Source organism: Typopeltis vanoorti, chromosome 3, assembly GCF_054136105.1.
Source record: "Typopeltis vanoorti isolate ZY-2024b chromosome 3, IOZ_Tvanoo_1.0, whole genome shotgun sequence".
Lineage (NCBI taxonomy): Eukaryota > Metazoa > Arthropoda > Arachnida > Uropygi > Thelyphonidae > Typopeltis > Typopeltis vanoorti.
The window spans coordinates 113,307,663-113,326,145 of NC_143551.1; the positions used below are offsets into that span (position 1 = coordinate 113,307,663).

At 34.6% G+C, this 18,483-nt stretch overlaps 1 protein-coding gene across 10 annotated transcripts in view; it reads left to right on the forward strand.

The window, feature by feature from the left end:
* Positions 1 to 18,483, forward strand: part of LOC150108478 (transmembrane protein 243-like) — a 65,515-nt gene that overhangs the window by 38,596 nt on the left and 8,436 nt on the right. For 6 of the 10 annotated variants that reach the window (XM_090390806.1, XM_090390807.1, XM_090390810.1 and 3 more), the window contains one exon: positions 17,480 to 18,281. The exons of 3 other annotated variants lie outside the window; for them this stretch is intronic. In XM_090390806.1, coding sequence (XP_090246932.1) covers positions 17,480 to 17,596 — 117 coding nt within the window. In that variant the 3' untranslated portion in view covers positions 17,597 to 18,281. Of the gene's footprint in view, positions 1 to 17,479; positions 18,282 to 18,483 lie in introns of those variants that run through there. One more of the 10 variants, XM_090390812.1, reaches the window with a different exon arrangement.

Below are 18,483 nucleotides of genomic sequence, written 5' to 3' on the forward strand. Positions count from 1 at the left end.
AGATTGCTCTCTTTTGAGGGACATCAAGCATTTTTAGAGAACATTTTTTAGACTGCAACCTCACATGGAAATAGTTTGATCAGTTGCACTGATTTGGGATTTAGTATTGTCTTCAGTGGGAACAAATTTTGGTGGCTGACAAGGTCGTGATGAATGTAATATGTTTTTGTCAGGAAGGGTTAAAGGTGTGAGTAAGCTTCAGAAAAATGCAATCTTGCCCTGAAAATCTGGGTATTATGAAAACTAAAAGGAAGACAAGGTTTTTTCTGGCATTGAAGTTCATAGAATATCCATATCCCCTGGAGAATGGTAACGAGACTGACTTTTGGCTTGGAGGTTTAGGTATGGAAGATTTTGGTGCTTGAATCATAGGATCACTGAAGTATTCAATGAAAAGAAATGGAATCCTGTCATCACCAAAAGTTATGGATAGCATTTATGGTTAGTGAAAGGTCATTTATTTGTAGAAGATAGGAGGAGTATTTTTGGAAGTACAGAACACTGGAAAAATCCAACGTAATGATAGCAAGTTTTTTTTTGCTTAGTTAGAAAGTACATTATACTTGATATATGAAATTAGATTCTAGTTTTAATCCTTTTAATACCAAGCATGAGCAAACACGTTTCTGTATGTCACATCAAATTGAAGTCGATAGGCCTCTACGAGGGGAGGGTCTGAAAAGTTCTGATAAACACCTAGACCAAAATGATATTCAAGCAACTGATATAACCATAAGAAATATACTAGTAGCAAAAGATAACTTACGTTCGTATATCCTTGTATGTTCTTTCTTGTGGATATATCAGTTGCTTTAATATCATTTTTCTTCTGAGTGTTTATCAGAACTTTACAGAGACCCCCCTCCTTGTATATATGTGAGGGGGGACTGGAAAGTTCTAATAAACACTTAGAACAAAAATTAATTTTGTCTTCATATATATCCTAAAAGAAAAAGGACACATTATTATAGTTTCATGGAATATAGGGATTAAGAAGTTTTTTAAGGTATGTTTTTTCTTTCTTTCTTGTGGTTATATCAGTTGATTTAATATCATTTTTGTTCTAAGTGTTTATCAGAAGGGGGTGCTTAAGGGGTCAAAGCTGTATAACTGAGAGGAGACCTCCACATAGTCTTTAAAGCAATGCGGAGAACCGACCAGGGCTTCTGACCTAATGTCCAATCCTCACCTTCTCGTGGTGCACCCTGTTGGGTATCTACCTGGATACTGAACGAACAAGGATGGGCTGGCAATTTGGGATTTAGCTGACCAAATTGTATTCTTATTGGCTTAAACCAAAATACAAAATGATGGTACAACATGGCAAAATTTCATGCCAGCTGGGGCGTTGTCCGGTTAAACAAGGCCCCCATTGTTTTCGCCAGGGAACCAGGGCAAACAGCAAAAAGTCAGCTACTGGAACAAATCTGAAAACACACCTTAACTCCACATCACCAGAGTTAAAGATTGGTACTATTAACATAAGCAGCCTGAATGGCAAAGAAATGGACCTAGCTGAGGAATTAGATAAGTACCAGATCGACATAATAGGGGTGACTGAAACAAAAAAGACAAAAACTGGTGAGATCTTTCTTTGCAATAAATACAAAATGTTATATTCAGGCAATGACAATCAAGGAAAAGAAGGAGTAACCATAGTATTCAACACTAAATACAAGGCTAATCTCCTTGAATGGCAGGCAGTCTCAAGTAGAGTGATGTGGGCAAATATCAGAATGGGGGAACTGGACAATGAGACTTATTTGTGTCTATAGTCCCACAGAAAGTTCTACTAAGGTAGAAGTGGAGGAATTTTTTGTGGCTTTATAGAAAGCAACTGACACAATGAAAAAGAAAAAGTTGGTCCTTGTTGGAGATCTAAATAGCATAGTAGGAAATGATTGTCAAACATACAAAAATATTTTGGGAAAATTTGGAGAAAAGAGCAAAGCTAATAATAATGGCAAAATCTGTTCAATTTCTGCTCGGGACATGGACTGGTTATTACTAACACCATGTTCCAACATAAAAATGTGCACAAATTCACATGGAGAGAAGACGCAAAGAATAAGAAAACTCTCATTGACTATGTTATTGTTGATAGTGATGTTTTCTCCCTGGTGCAGGAAACCAGAGTGTACAGAGGATTTGAAATTGGAAGTGATCACTGTTTAGTCTTGAGCAGGATAAATTGAATTTCACATTGAAAAGAATAACATGTAACAAAGTTTCAAAGCAAATAAAAGTTGAGCAGCTCTTAGATGTGAATTGTAGACTAAAATTTATGCAGAAAATTATTGAAGAAAAATTGAAAGCGTTTGAGAAAAGGAACCAAACCTTGGAGATTCATTGGCAAGTCTTGAAGAAACCCTGATTGATTCAGCCAGAGAGGCATGTGGTGAGGTTGTCTGCAAGGATAGAAAAATCAGAACTCCATGGTGGACACAGGAAGTTAAAGAAGCAGTGAAGGAAAAGAAGAAGGCATATCAAAAGTTCCTGGCAAATAAGTCACCTTGTGCTCTTCGAGAATACAGAGACAAGTGTAAGAAAGCTAAAAACTGTGCAAAACTAGCTAAACAAAAGTCATGGGAGGACTTTGGCAAGAACATAGAAAATAAATATCAAGAAGGTGACGAGATATTTTGGAGGTTGTTAAAGATGCTTAGAAATGGAGGGAAGAGTGCTGTAAAAGGAGTTAGAGATGATAAAGGTGACATGAAAACTGGAGAAAAAGATATCCTTGAAGTACAAAGTAATTACTTCGAAAAATTGCTAAATGAAACAAGCAGTGATAGCACAGTGGTAAAAAACACTCAACATGCATACAGTCAGGAACACATATCCATACTTGAAGTAGAAAAAACCATTAAAGGCTTGAAATGTGGAAAGGCAGCAGGAGTAGATAATATTCGACCAGAAATGCTGAAGTATGGTCGTATAAAAGTCTTACAGTGGCTGCACTGCATAGTTCAGAAGGCCTGGACAGAGGGACAAATTCCCGATGATTGGAGTAGAGCTCTCATAGTACTCATATATAAAAAGGGAAATAAAACTGAATATGAGAATTACAGAGGTATTTCTCTACTAAGTGTTCCTGGTAAGATTTATGCAAGTATACTTGAGAAACGGTTGAGAATAATTGGGGAAGAGAAAGCTGGATTCAGGCCAAATAGAGGCTGTCAGGACCAGATCTTCACTTTATGACAAATAGTTGAGAAATCATGGGAATATGGCAATGATCTGTATTTAAGTTTTGTAGATCTGGAAAAGGCATATGACAATGTGCCAAGAGAGAAGCTATTCAATACACTACAGTTATATGGTGTCAATGGGGCATTATATCAAGCAATACCTAGTCTTTATTGGAGTTGTAAGTCAGCAGTTAGAATTGAAGGAAGTACAGGAAGATGGTTTAATGTTATATCTGATGATTGTACATTATCTCCTCTATTATTCATTATCTATATGGATCGCATTATGAAGGAAAGTGGTATTAAATATGATATCAGAATTGGAGATGTTAATGTCAGCTCTTTGCTTTATGCAGACGATGTTATACTTGTAAATAAATCTGTTACAAGTTCTGCAAGATTCCCCGACTAAATTGAATAACTATTGTAATAGATATGGTATGAAGGTTAGCAATAAAAAGACAAAGACAATGAAAATAGGCAGAATAGTTGAAAATGTCGGCTGCATTGTGAACGGAGAACCTGTGGAACAAGTAAAACATTTCAGCTACTTAAGCACAATTTTTAGTGAATGTGGTAAATTAAGTATGGAAATAGACAACAGAATCAATAAAGCGGGTATGGTAGGAAGTCTATTGAATAAATTCATATGGAATAAGAGAGAAATTAGTCCTAACACTAAATTAGCTATATACAAGACAGTGTTCAAACCAGTTTTAACTTATGGATCTGAGAGCTGGGTCAGAAGTAAAACGCTTGACCAAAGACCAGAGACCGTAGATATGAGAGTCCTGAGAAAAATTAGAGGCGTGAACAGAACATGATATTGCCATTGATGCAACATATGATATTGCATCAATGGCAATATCATATTAAAAACGAGGACATTAGGAAAGAACTTGACATTGTCAGCATCCAGGAATGTGTTAGCAGAGCTAATCTCAGGTGGTATGGTCACTTAAACAGAATGGGCAAGGAAAGATTAGCAAAACGACTCAGAGAAAGACCAAGATAAAGATATAGGTGGATTGATATGGTACAAAGTGCCTTAAATGACAGAAATATAAGATCTGATAATGTTGGAGTCTTGACAAGTAACAGACTGATTTGGAAGAAAATTGTAGATAGGAAGTTAGTAATGATGTAAATTTGTCATGTAGTACTATCATATCCTGTATACACCCCTTGAGGGTACATGGCAGGAATTTGATGATAATGTTTATCAGAACATTCTAGCCCCCCCCCCCTCATAAGTAGCCTAGTCACAAAAAATACTGTGTCACATGTAAACTTTGTCTGATCATGAATAGGAATAAAATTACCTGTGAAGTAATTACTTCCTCAAGAAATTATGTTCTTATTTCAATGCTTTATTTTACTACATAAAAAAAAAAAAAAACATGGAAAAATATCTCATCCAGAGCATTTAAATGGTGATACATCAGTTTTCTATTTTTATATGGAAAATGACTTCTGTATTTGATGTAGCCCTCAGTAAAAATTGAAACTAGCTTAAATTGTGATCTATCTAATAACATAGCAGTATTGGAGATCTGACAAATAAACTGAATGATCTGGAAGAGAATTGTCCATAGAAAGCTAGTAATTAAAATCTGTTGGATCTGGTCCCTCCAGTGAAATCAGCATCAGATTATTTAGTGTTCTGACTGATGCGATTCCTCATACAGGTTTTTATCCTTTTTAATACAGTAAAACCCCTTTCACATTTAGTTGTGCTCATAGGTATGGCCAGTCCAACAGCAGCTAGTTTTTCTAAATTTGGAAAAGACTCTGAGCTCAGATGTTGTTGCTAATTTCAGCAGTATATGTCTTGGATCTAGATTTTTGTATGACTGTTCATTAATCATTTTCCATTTCTAGAATCATAATCAAAAAGAATCCCAGAAGCCTCACTTTGATCATGACTTTCTGCATTGAAAAGTCTTGAAAAAGCAGGAAATGATTGGCATATCTGGAAATCTTGGCTCTAGGTGTTTAATAACTGTGCCTGTGTATTTATCATATATTGTAGTCTTAAACGTAATAACATTAGAATCTGAATAATCAGTGTGAAGGTCTGACCATTCACCTGAAAGATGCTGATGATTTTGAAAATAACTGCCAGGAGTGTCTTTCAATTCCATGATGGATAGTTTTCTGGCTTCTAAGACTGGCTCTATTTCAATTAAGTCAACATCTTGCCTTTGCGTGATATAGACAAGTTATATAAATGCGGTAACACATCTGAAAGCATCATTAGTGAAGCTACAAAATTGCATGTTCTGATATATTTACTTAAACCTTCAGCTGTGATATCATTTCATTCGGTGGCCTCTTTCCAATGCAGCTATAACACTCGCCATGCATTCTCTTAGAATCATGAGACAGCCATCTAGTATCACTAGTCATTTTAAGTTTAATCTGAGGACTGTTCAGTACATTTTGGATTTGGATTAAACCACCTGACTGAGGAATTTTGGAAGAAGAAAAACAATTGCCTTAAGATATCATTAAACATGACTAAATAAGGCACTTCAGCAGCTGCTTGGGCACTAGCAAGAGCCAGTCGGTGGTTTACACAATGACAGTTGATCATGAGTCCATCTGTTTTATCTTTGAGCAGTTTTGCAACTTCCTTTTGTTTTCCAATCATTATAGCTTCTCCATCAGATTACAAGTTTTTAAGCCTAGACTGTCAAGTATATCAATTACTTTGTTAGTTATAGTCTCAGCTTTGCCATCAATGATATTGCAAGTTGATACAAAACTAACTCTGACCTCTTTTCTAAGTTGACAAACATATTTAATGTACACAATCAGCTGTTTTAAAACTGAGATGCCTGTAGTTTCATCACATAAAACAATGAAATTATCTGTGCAGAATGTATATTTTTCAGTATTTCAGATCTGATTTCTGATGCTAAAATATCAATCAATTCTTGCATTATTCTTTCTGAGGTATAATGTGCATTTTTACCAACGTTAAGATGTTCTAAGTAGGAACAGGGGTGCTTAAGGGTCAAAGCTGTATAACTGAGAGGAGACCTCCACATAGCCTTTAAAGGAATGCGGAGAACCGACCAGGGCTTCTGACCTAATGTCCAATCCTCACCTTCTCGTGGTGCACCCTGTTGGGTATCTACTTTGATACTGAACGAACGAGGATGGGCTGGCAATTTGGGATTTAGCCGACCAAATTGTATTCTTATTGGTTAAACCAAAATAAAAAATGATGGTACAACATGACAAAATTTCATGCCGGCTGGGGCGTCGCCCGGTTAAACAAGGCCCCCGTTGTTTTCGCCAGGGAACCAGGGCGAACAGCGAAAAGTCAGCTACTGGAACAAATCTGAAAACAAACCCCAACTCAACATCACCAGAGTTAAAGATCGGTACTATCAACGTAAGAAGCCTGAATGGCAAAGAAATGGAGCTAGCTGAGGAATTAGATAAGTACCAGATCGACATAATAGGGGTGACTGAAACAAAAAAGACCAAAACTGGTGAGATCTTTCTGAGCAATAAATACAAAATGTTATATTCAGGCAATAACAATCAAGGAAAAGAAGGAGTAGCCATAGTATTCAACACAAAATACGAGGCTAATCTTCTTGAATGGCAGTCAGTCTCAAGTAGAGTAATGTGGGCAAATATGAGAATGGGGAACTGGACAATGAGACTTATTTGTGCCTATGGTCCCACAGAAGGTTCTACTAAGGTAGAAGTGGAGGAATTTTTTGAGGCTTTAGAAAAAGCAACTGACACAATGAAAAAGGAAAAGTTGGTCCTTGTTGGGGATCTAAATAGTAGAGTAGGAAATGATTTTGAGACATACAAAAATATTTTGGGAAAATTTGGAGAAAAGAGCAAAGCTAATAATAATGGCAAATATCTGTTGGATTTCTGCTCAGGACATGGACTGGTTATTACTAACACCATGTTCCAACATAAAAATGTGCACAAATTCACATGGAGAGAAGAGGCTAGGAATAAGAAAAGTCTCATTGACTATGTTATTGTTGATAGTGATGTTTTCTCCCTGGTGCAGGACACCAGAGTGTACAGAGGATTTGAAATTGGAAGTGATCACTATTTAGTCTTGAGCAGGATAAAATTGAATTTCATATTGAAAAGAATAACATGTAAGAAAGTTTTAAAGCGAATAAAAGTTGAGCAGCTCTCAGATGTAAACTGTAGACTAAAATACAGAAATATTATTGAAAAGAAAATGAAGGAGTTTGAGAACAGGAATCAAACCTTGGAGATTCAGTGGCAAACTCTGAAGGAAACATTGATTGATTCTGCCAGAGAGGCATGTGGTGAGGTTGTGTGCAAAGATAAAAAAATCAGAACTCCCTGGTGGACACAGGAAGTTAAAGAGGCAGTGAAGGAAAAGAAGAAAGCATATCAAAAGTTCCTGGCAAATAAGTCAGCTTTTACTCTTACAGAATACAGAGACAAATGTAAGAAAGCTAAACAGTGTGTAAAACTAGCTAAACAAAAGTCATGGGAGGACTTTGGCAAGAATATAGAAAATAAATATCAAGAAGGTGGCAAAATATTCTGGAGGTTGTTGAAGAAGCTTAGGAATGGAGGAAAGAGTGCTGTAAAAGGAATTAGAGATGATAAAGGTGAAATGAAAACAGGAGAAAAAGATATCCTTGAAGTATGGAGTAATTACTTTGAAAAACTGCTAAATGAAATAAGCAGTGATGAGAGCACAGTGATAAAAAACACTGACCAGGCTTGCAGTCAGGAATACATATCCATACTTGAAGTAGAAAAAGCCATCAAAGGCTTGAAATGTGGAAAGGCAGCAGGAGTAGATGATATTCGACCAGAAATGCTGAAGTATGGTGGTATAAGAGTCTTACAGTGGCTGCACTGCATAGTTCAGAAAGCCTGGACAGAGGCACGAATTCCCGATGATTGGAGTAGAGCTCTCATAGTACCCATATATAAAAAGGGAAATAAAACTGAATGTGAGAATTACAGAGGTATTTCCCTACTGAGTGTTCCTGGCAAGATCTATGCAAATATACTTGAGAAACGGTTGAGAAGAATTGTGGAAGAAAAGCTTGGTGAAGAACAAGCTGGATTCAGGCCAAATAGAGGCTGTCAGGATCAGATCTTCACTTTACGACAAATAGTCGAGAAAGCATGGGAATATAACAAAGATCTGTATTTAAGTTTTGTCGATTTGGAAAAGGCATATGACAAGGTGCCAAGAGAGAAGCTATTCAATACGCTGCAGTTATATGGTGTCAATGGGGCATTATATCAAGCAATACTTAGTCTTTATTTGAGTTGTGAGTCAGCAGTTAGAATTGAAGGAAGTACAGGAAGATGGTTTAATGTTAAATCTGGTGTGAGACAAGGATGTACATTATCCCCTCTGTTATTCATTATCTATATGGATCACATTATGAAGGAATGTGGTATTAAACCTGATATCAAAATTGGAGATGTTAATGTCAGCTCTTTGCTTTATGCGGATGATGTTATACTTCTAAATAAATCCGCTACAAGTCTGCAAGATTCTCTGACTAAATTGAATAGCTGTTGTAATAGATATGGTATGAAGGTCAGCAATAAAAAGACAAAGACAATGAAAATAGGCAGAATCATTGAAAATGTCAACTGTGTTGTGAATGGAGAACCTGTGTGAACAAGTAAAACATTTCAGCTACTTAGGCACAATTTTTACTGAAGATGGTAAACTAAATATAGAAATAGACAACAGAATCAGCAAAGCTGGTATCGTGGGAAGTCAATTGAATAAATTCATATGGAATAAGAGAGAAATTAGTCGGAACACTAAATTAGCTGTATACAAGACTGTGTTCAAACCAATTTTAACTTATGGATCTGAGAGCTGGGTCAGAAGTAAAACACTTGACCAAAGACTAGAGACCGCAGATATGAGAGTCCTGAGAAAGATTAGAGGTGTGAAGAGATGGCATCAATGGCAATATCATATTAAAAATGAGGATATTAGGAAAGAACTTGACATTGTCAGTATCCAGGAATGTGTTAGCAGAGCTAATCTCAGATGGTATGGTCACCTAAATAGAATGGGAGAGGAAAGATTTAGCAAAACAAGTGTTCTCTGCCAGGTTGGCAGGAAAACGACCCAGAGGAAGACCAAGATATAGGTGGATTGATACGGTACAAAGTGCCTTAGACGATAGAAATATAAGATCTGTTACTTGTCTTGACAAGTAACAGACTGATTTGGAGGAAAATTGTAGATAGGAAGTTAGTAATGATGTAATTTTTTCATGTAGTACTGTCATATCCTGTACACCCCTTGAGGGTACATGGCAGGAATTTGATGATGATGAAGTAGGAACAGCCCATAGCCTTGCAATGCTCAAGCAATTTTTCAAATAATGTATGTGGTAATTCATTTTTTGCTAACCAATACATAGATCTTAAAGCTCTCAGAAAAGTATCCCTCTGCAAGTTATTCAAAATTGAAATTGATTTTTCAATTTGCCCTATTCCAGTTTCTTCTAGTATATGTTTTTCAATTATATCTGAATAAGAATCAGTGTGTAACTTGCTTTGTTCATGGTCAACCACACTTTCTTTTCAAAGTCTTGTGCATGACATAGTTACCCAAGTCACTTCCTTGTTTGTGGGGTCATCTCTTTCTATATTTCACACATGTGGAACACATCATTCCATTATCTTTCACCACTAGCCAGTGATATTTTTTAAACCACTCACTGTTAATACCCGATAAGCGGTGTTTAGACGCACGTTTTACATTTGAAAGAGACTCTGAAGTTCTGTTGTTGGTTTGGTGTCTTTGCTACTATGCTTATCGGTTTCACCTTTCTTAAAATAACTTAAGAGTGTGGTTTTCTGACTTGACTTTTTACTCATTATGGGGTAATTTAATAAATACAAAATATCATTGTTATTAAATTAATCAGACAAAAATAACTGAATTGTTCACTGACAGTAATACCCGAGACTCAACGCGCGTTATGTCTCAATTTTACTATTTATATGTATTAGTTACTAGGAATGGGAATTGGTATTACTCGAGACTGACGTCATAGTCCTCGATAGTTTCGAGAATTCCCCGAGATCACAACTATATTTGATGCGTAGGCCTAGTTTCTTTTACAAAATAAAATATTAAATACTTGACTCACAATCTTCAGACAAAAACCATTATTAAGAAAAATATATGTCAGATAGATTTTTAACATCGATTTTTGCCTTCGATTCGAATTTGCTCAATTTTCACAATTTATTTCTTGCAAACATCAAAATTATGTCTTTCGTAAAAGATCTTCTTTGCAACCGATACTGTTGTATTCGAGATCCCGATTTTTGTCTTCTTCCACGTACGGATTGGTGTGCATCAAAGTGAATATCCAAAGCTCTCGAGATTGGCTTGCAATGCAAGAAATTGAGCTGGTCTCACGAGTATCGACACTCTCTGGTTCGATTTCTCATCACTGTTAATTAAAAAATGTCTTAAATTATTTTTTTTCCATTCTTGCTCATTATTTAGTCATGTCAATTCACAACATTAATTAGTCAGGCGGTCAGTAAAGCCATTCAAAAGATCCTGGGGAGAACATAGCTGTATACACCTTGATGATTTGTATCAAGAATTTCATGGGGGGGGGATAACCATGCAGTCATACCATTTGGCTTAAATTCATATAAAAGAACTTTAATATGTTTGTGCTAGGCTGAATTTTGCACATCTTTTCCTTTTTATATTGAGGCACATTTTTACAGTTTTCAATATATGTAGCATACTGTTTTTTTTTTTTTTTTTTGGGAGGGGTGTTATTTGTAAAATTAACATTTGTGCAACTGTCTCATTGAAAATCTTAAATGGAACGTTATCCCATTTCAAGTTAAAAAAACAAAAAAGTTCAAGTAATTATTATGATGACCTTTTTCTTGACCACTAGTATTAATAATTAAAGACTTATTTTGTAAGCTAGCCAAGTAAATAATATTTAATATCCAATGTTTCACTGACTAATATCTGTCAGCATTTTCAAAGGAATACACTGGTAGGCGATAGAAAGTAACAAAAATTAGGAAACTAACCAACAATTTTAAAAATTATATAAAGTTATCACTGAACGTGAAACAGTGATATGATATGCGTGTTGCAAGTACAACGTTTCATTTGTTGAGATATTTAATGTAATTTTCATGGAAGTTCATTTCTTTTTGGTTAAATGATCTGATTAGAGTTTTCCATATATCTGGTAAGATTAGGCCTTGATTCTTATTTAAGTTACCTGTTGAACGGGCGACTGTAGCAGCTTCTTTGAAAGTTCTGGAATGGTAGTTCTCTTCTATGTAGGGCATATGACTCATATCCCATTCAATATTATGGTTGGTAGAGGCAAAGTGGGAAGAAAGGCCTGATATATCATGTCTGTTATTCCTAGCATAGCCTATGTGTTCCTTCTTTCTTGTTTCAAAACTTCTTGATGTCTGTCCGATGTAATTGATACCACACGAACAGGGTATGCTATAAACTCCAGAGTATTTGTAGAAAAGATGGTTATCTTTCGGTGATCTTATAAACTTTTGTATGGTCTCAGTAGGTTTGAAGGTTACTCTGATATTATAAGGTTTTAGAAGAAGAGCTAATTTTTTGGATATGGTACTAACAAATGGAATTGTGTTGAGTTGCATCTCATTGTCTTTGCTGTTTGTCACTAAAGAGAATCTTGTTGATGATTCTTGTAGCCATTTAGGGATAGATCTCTGGATATTTTCATTAATTCTTCTTGTAAGTCGCCAGGGTCTATGGTACACTGAATAGCTCTTTTTTTGAGCATATGGATGATGCTGCTGAGTTTCTTGGATATGTGGTGACGAGTCGAAATGGAGGTAGCGTCCGGTGTTAGTAGGTTTTCTATATACCGACAGCTTGATGCTATTGTCAGTTTGTTTCTTGATAAGGACGTCCAAGAATGAAAGTTTATTATCTTTTTCAAGTTCCAATGTGAACTTGATTGTGTTGTGGAAGCAATTAATTTTGTTTAGATAATCTATTAGATCTTCCTTTTTGTGATTCCAAATGATGAAGATGTCGTCAACATACCTAAACCATGTGGTTGGTTTAGGTATGTTGACAATATGGGAAGAAAGAAACCTATTGAGACCATATAAAAGTTTATAAGATCACCGAAAGATAACCATCCTTTCTACAAATACTCTGGAGTTTATAGCATACCCTGTTCGTGTGGTATCAATTACATCGGACAGACATCAAGAAGTTTTGAAACAAGAAAGAAGGAACACATAGGCTATGCTAGGAATAACAGACATGATATATCAGGCCTTTCTTCCCACTTTGCCTCTACCAACCATAATATTGAATGGGATATGAGTCATATGCCCTACATAGAAGAGAACTACCATTCCAGAACTTTCACAGAAGCTGCTACAGTCGCCTGTTCAACAGGTAACCTAAATATGAATCAAGGCCTAATCTTACCAGATATATGGAAAACTAATCAGATCATTTAACCAAAAAGAAATGAACTTTAATGAAAATTGCATTAAATATCTCAACAAATGAAATGTTGTACTTGTGACGCGTATCATATCACTGTTTCACGTTCAGTGATAACTTTATATAATTTTTAGAATTGTCGGTTAGTTTCCTAGTTTTTGTTACTTTCTATGCTGATAGATATTAATCAGTCAAACGTTGAATATTAAACTATTATTTACTTGGCTAGCTTACAAAATAAGTCTTTAATTATTAAAGTTCAAGTAAATTAGTTTTTTTTTTTTTGCTTTCTTTGGTTAAAGAACAGAAGGAATAGATGTGAGTTCATTGAAAATTCTTTGAAAAAATTCTCCTCATCCATTATTTTAAAACAGGTTTTTAAGTTTTTTTTTTAGTAGCCTCCATAGCTCAGTCAGTACATATACCTAACATCTCGCCTGTGGTACAAGATACACAACATCCCGTATCACGGAAGGCGGGCCAAAAAAATACACAGGCTCTGTGCTACATATATCTGGGGCTCTCAGTATGAACCCATGCACAGATCAACACTCTTCCATGAAGTTGAAGCTGGAGGTTTAGCATTGCTAAACATCCATCTGAAAACTCTCATCGGCAGGGCAATAACAGCAGCCCGAGCACACACAAAAACCTATCATGCCTATGCGGCAACATTCTTACAAAAGTGTTTGCCGCATACGTTTATAAGCTCACTTCCAGATATAAAAAAACCAAGCCCGAGAATGTTCAAAGAAATAGCCGAAGGGTACACATATATAATGAAACACTCAGATACCGAAACCTTACTGACAATCAAACCAAGAAAACTATATAAAACATTAAGTCAAGTGACATTCCCACCTCCCCAACACAGGGAAATAAGAAAAGGAGAAATTAGGCTAAGTCCAGTGCTTAGTAAAGTTTTCCGACTTCCAATATCACCAAAATACAAAACATTCTTCTATAAAGTACATCATGCCTGTCTCCCCACAAAAATGTGGTGTGTAGCAAAAAAAATCCCATTACAAGGCCCAGCGAAGTGTCATTTCTGTCCCGACCCAGAAACAATATATCATATTACGATGTTCTGTAGCAAAACGTCCACAGTATGGAACACCATACAGAAATTCCTACATAAGACACAACCATTCTCTGAAAACACGTTATTTTGGGTGGAAGACCAAAAAATTAAAAAAACAGAACTAATAATCATAATAATAACAATGTATGCAATATGGTCCCACAGATGTGACAAAATACACGGAAGAGACACCAGACCAGACATACTAGCAAAAATTAACAATTATTTAAAGGAAATTATCATAAACACTACACAAACCAAAAGCATAACAACACAGCAATGGAGGAAAAATAAAACTTATACCGATAATGGAACCCCCGTAGTTAGTGGTAAACAAAAATGATAACCCACTATCTGAACAAAAAGTATAATCCCAGACAAAGGTGCTGTTAACAGAGGCCCATTCGCCACAATGAGAGGAATAATGACAACAAGATATCAAATCTAATAAAAAAATAAATAAAATAAAAATAAATAAATTGAAAATATATATATATATATAAATAATAATTAAAATAAATAAATAAATAAAATTTTAAAAAAATAATAAAAATATTAATAATAATATATAGGTACGCCTATATATAAGGGATAAGAATGTTATATATATGCATATCTAATTGTGTAAGGAAAAAACAAAAAATGGAAATGTAAATAGCAATTACTCCTTAAGATAAGTCAATACTATTCGACTAATAAATATGTAGATTAAGATATATTACCAGAAATATGTACAGGGTGTTCGGGATAAATTTGACAGTTTCGTAAGGAAAAAGAAAATCTTCTTTGTATCTATTAAATTTAATGAATTGACAAAAAAAACATTACAGGCAGAGTTAATTACAATACTATCAACAAGATTTACTCAAAATAACCACCATTAGCATCGATCACAGCTTCAATTCTGCTTCGGAACCTCGAACAAGCTGATGCTACAGTCTCCCTGGGAAGGGCCGCAAAAACTGTTTTAATTTTATCCATTAACTGGGCTTTTGTATTACTGGAAGTGCGATTGGTGTCTTTTTCAACTGCGCCCCATACAAAATAATCCATGGGGTTAAGGTCTGGGGAGTTTGGAGGCCAAACATTTGGACTGGTGAAGTCGTAGAAATTTTCAGACAACCATTTTTGACTTTTCCCAGAGGTGTGGCAAGGGGCCGAATCCTGCTGCCATACATACGGCCTACCATTGGCTACCCTTGTTATCCAGGGCTTGACTACAGTTAGCAACTCCACGAACAAAGCCCGAATTCCAATGCCAGGGTTCTTCAACACCTGTTTCTGCAGATTTGCGAGGAATTCTGCTGTACGAACGCAATCAGATCGTCTGCTAGGGATCTTTCTTCTTGCTACATCCTCGTAGTCACCATTGCAAGTCTCTAGTTCATGCCTGATTGTTTTTACTGTATTCAGGGAGCATTGGGCAGCAGTTGTAATATCCTTATTTTGATGGCGGGCACGAATCATCATGATACAAGTTATTCTCTTCCATGATTCAGGTGGGTTCCAGCTATCCATCCTTTCTGACATCTTGTATATGAATGAAGAAGGGTCCAAACTTTTAAATGAAGAGAAGTGTGTGTTAATACATGTAACTTACGGAAAAATATAATTAATTATAAATATGTCAAATTTATCCCGAACACCCTGTATATGTTATTGTATATACAGACACAAGGACGGTAGAAATGTCAATTGTAAGAAATGCAGATAACATGAGTTCATAACATGATAATAACCCAAAATGTAAATAGGATATGTTATCCATTTATAGACCTGTAACTAATTCTGCAATTCAGAAAACTTTTGTATATAAGAAATTACAGATTTACCTCTTAAGTTAAGCAAACAATATAATGTTAAAGCAATATGGAATTCATTTTGTAAAAAATAAAGAGTGCCTACAAAAAAAAATCTGCATGAGGTATAGAGATACTACCAAAATATATGCATATATAAATGTAAATAAAAACATAAGCAATGTATGTATTTTAAGAATAAGATGTGCATTTAAGTTAATAAAATAATCATCCAAAATATGTGAACAAAGATATAGAATGAAGATATATGTATAACGAATTGTACATATGGAAAATATCAATGCTAACATATATATGTAGGTGTATATATATATATGTATATATGCATGTGGATGTATATGTATATATATGTATATATAAACGTGAATAGACTGATCTGATAATGGAACTTATAAATAGACTGAAATCACTATGTAACATATACCAACCAAATAACAGCTCAAATAATTCAATAGGACAATAAGGAAAATAGAAATTGAGCATGTGACATGTTGTATCGTATTTAAACAGTGATTGTAAAACAGGTGTCATAAGTATATTGTAACGAGTAAATGAAAATGCCTAATAGAATTAGCAGCCTATGTACAAATTGTAAATAGCTGTATATATATTTATTTTTAAATGTACACAGCTGCTGTTGTTGATACAAATAAACTCACTACATATGAAACCCTTTGATCAGGGAAGACCTGGGTTCGATTCCCATCCATGACGTGAGGAACCTTTATCCAGTCTCTTTCAACTAAAGGTGAGTTAGCCAGTCTCATATGGAGGTAGAGGATTTTTCACCCAGAAACTTGTTTTTTTTTTTTTTTTTTTTTTTTGTTGTTTTTTTGTCCCTAAGAACAGGCAAACCGGCCCATGGTTTGCCTGTTCTTAGGGACAGATCTACAGTCATAAAATACTTACTCAATCTCTCACTAGCAATGCTCAGCCAGTCCTAAGTGATGGTCGAGGAACGGGAGGAACCCCACACGAATAAAATAAAATTTTTAAAAAAAAGTTATTTATAGTATTTCTTGATGTAGTAAAACTTTTACTTTGATGCAGGATGACTTTGGATCCCACTGAAGAGACCTCAATAAGGTCGAAACCAGTCTGGGTAGTGGCCCTTCCCATTATGCATTGTATTATACATGCCTGAAAGGGGGTGTGCTTTGCATTATGGGATACATACCAAGGCAAGTGATATGAAGTCATTAGCCTCTATATACAAGTAGCTCAGACGTGAATATATTTCACATGCAAAACTATGTTTTGCTTACTTAGGAAAAGGATTAAAACCAAGAATAAAATTTCTTGGGTATCTAACACACACATGACCTATATCAGGTCAGATTTTGTAGGTAATTAATTAATTTGTGTGCTTTCTTGAATTTTAATGTGCTGAACAAATTGACATTCTAACAGGGGAATGTGCATTGCATATTTAAAATAAGAATTTCTCTTTTTAATGTAGAATTCCCAGCTTAAATTTCTGAAATAATTTAAATATGCATTTGCCATATAAAATCTAAACCTGGTTTAGTTTTTATTTCATAATTTTTTCTCACTACAGTAATCCACCATTTATCAACCACTTCAGGAAGGCAATTTGCTGTTCCAATAAGGGTTGGATAATTAAAATACAATTACATGGTGCTGTATCAGAAGTCAGTTGACATTCATGTTGGTTAATTGAAGGGTCATTGTGTTAAAAATCAGATAAATAGTAAATTACTGTAATACTTTACATTTAAAAATTTTTGATGCTTAAGTAATTTTTCAGTATTTTATTTGTTTTCTTGGTTTAATAATTAAAATGCATTAATCACTTTTGTTTCTGAGTTATATAAATAGTCATTTTGATTGCATTTTCCCCCCTTTCCCATTATAGATTTATTGGTATAATCAAGGAGATGTGGATCCAAAATTTAGACTTCTCATCTATTATAACACCTTTCTCATCACACTTCTCTGTACTTGTGCTAATTTGTATTATCATCTTTCATAGCAGATTGTTTGTGCTTTATGTAGAATAAAGTTCAAGATACTTTGTGTAGGTGCTGAATAACTGTTTGACAATCTACACTGTGATTTGTGGGGTTGTTTAGTTATAACTGATAGTTGTTTCTAATTATAGTTCCAGATACAGTGTCTGTATGTTGAAATCAAAGAAGCTGAAAATCGAAGAAAAATCTCTTCATATATTTGAAATGAGAAATGGTTTTAGATACTTTTACTTTGAAGATTTATTTCTATTTATACTAATGAAACATTATTGGGTACATTAAATATTGCTATTTTATAGTTGTACTTATTGTCTATAAATTTTATATATTTATATATATATATATATATATATATCTTGAATTTTATGTATATTTCCTATGAAAAGTGTGCAGAACATTATTTATGCCAGTTAAATTTGAGCCTAGTTCTTTCATAAATTTAAACTATACGCTGAATATATTCATAAAGCATGGACTATCTCTCTCTTGTACTAATTGCACATGCATTTTTATTTCATATTTAGGTTTCATGTTCATCATTAGCATTTTAATTTGTATATGACTAATATACTTCCTATATGTACAATAGTTAATGGCATGACTTTTTGTATTCATAGTCTTCTTTTTTTCTGTTTGTATTCATTTTGCTTATGTATAAACTATTTCAATAAAAATGTACATTTTTTAGTTGTGTAATTATAAAATTTGGAAAATGTCAAGAATTTGTGCTTAATTTTTCCATAAGGATTTCAGATGTTATAGCAAAATATAATTTTGCATAACATTTAATAGTTCTGAATTCCTCTCAGTCCTGCATCAGTTTTTCTCTTTGTTTTCTGTCATTATGTAATTGGCTGCTTAGCACTATGCCACCGAATAACAAGGCTAC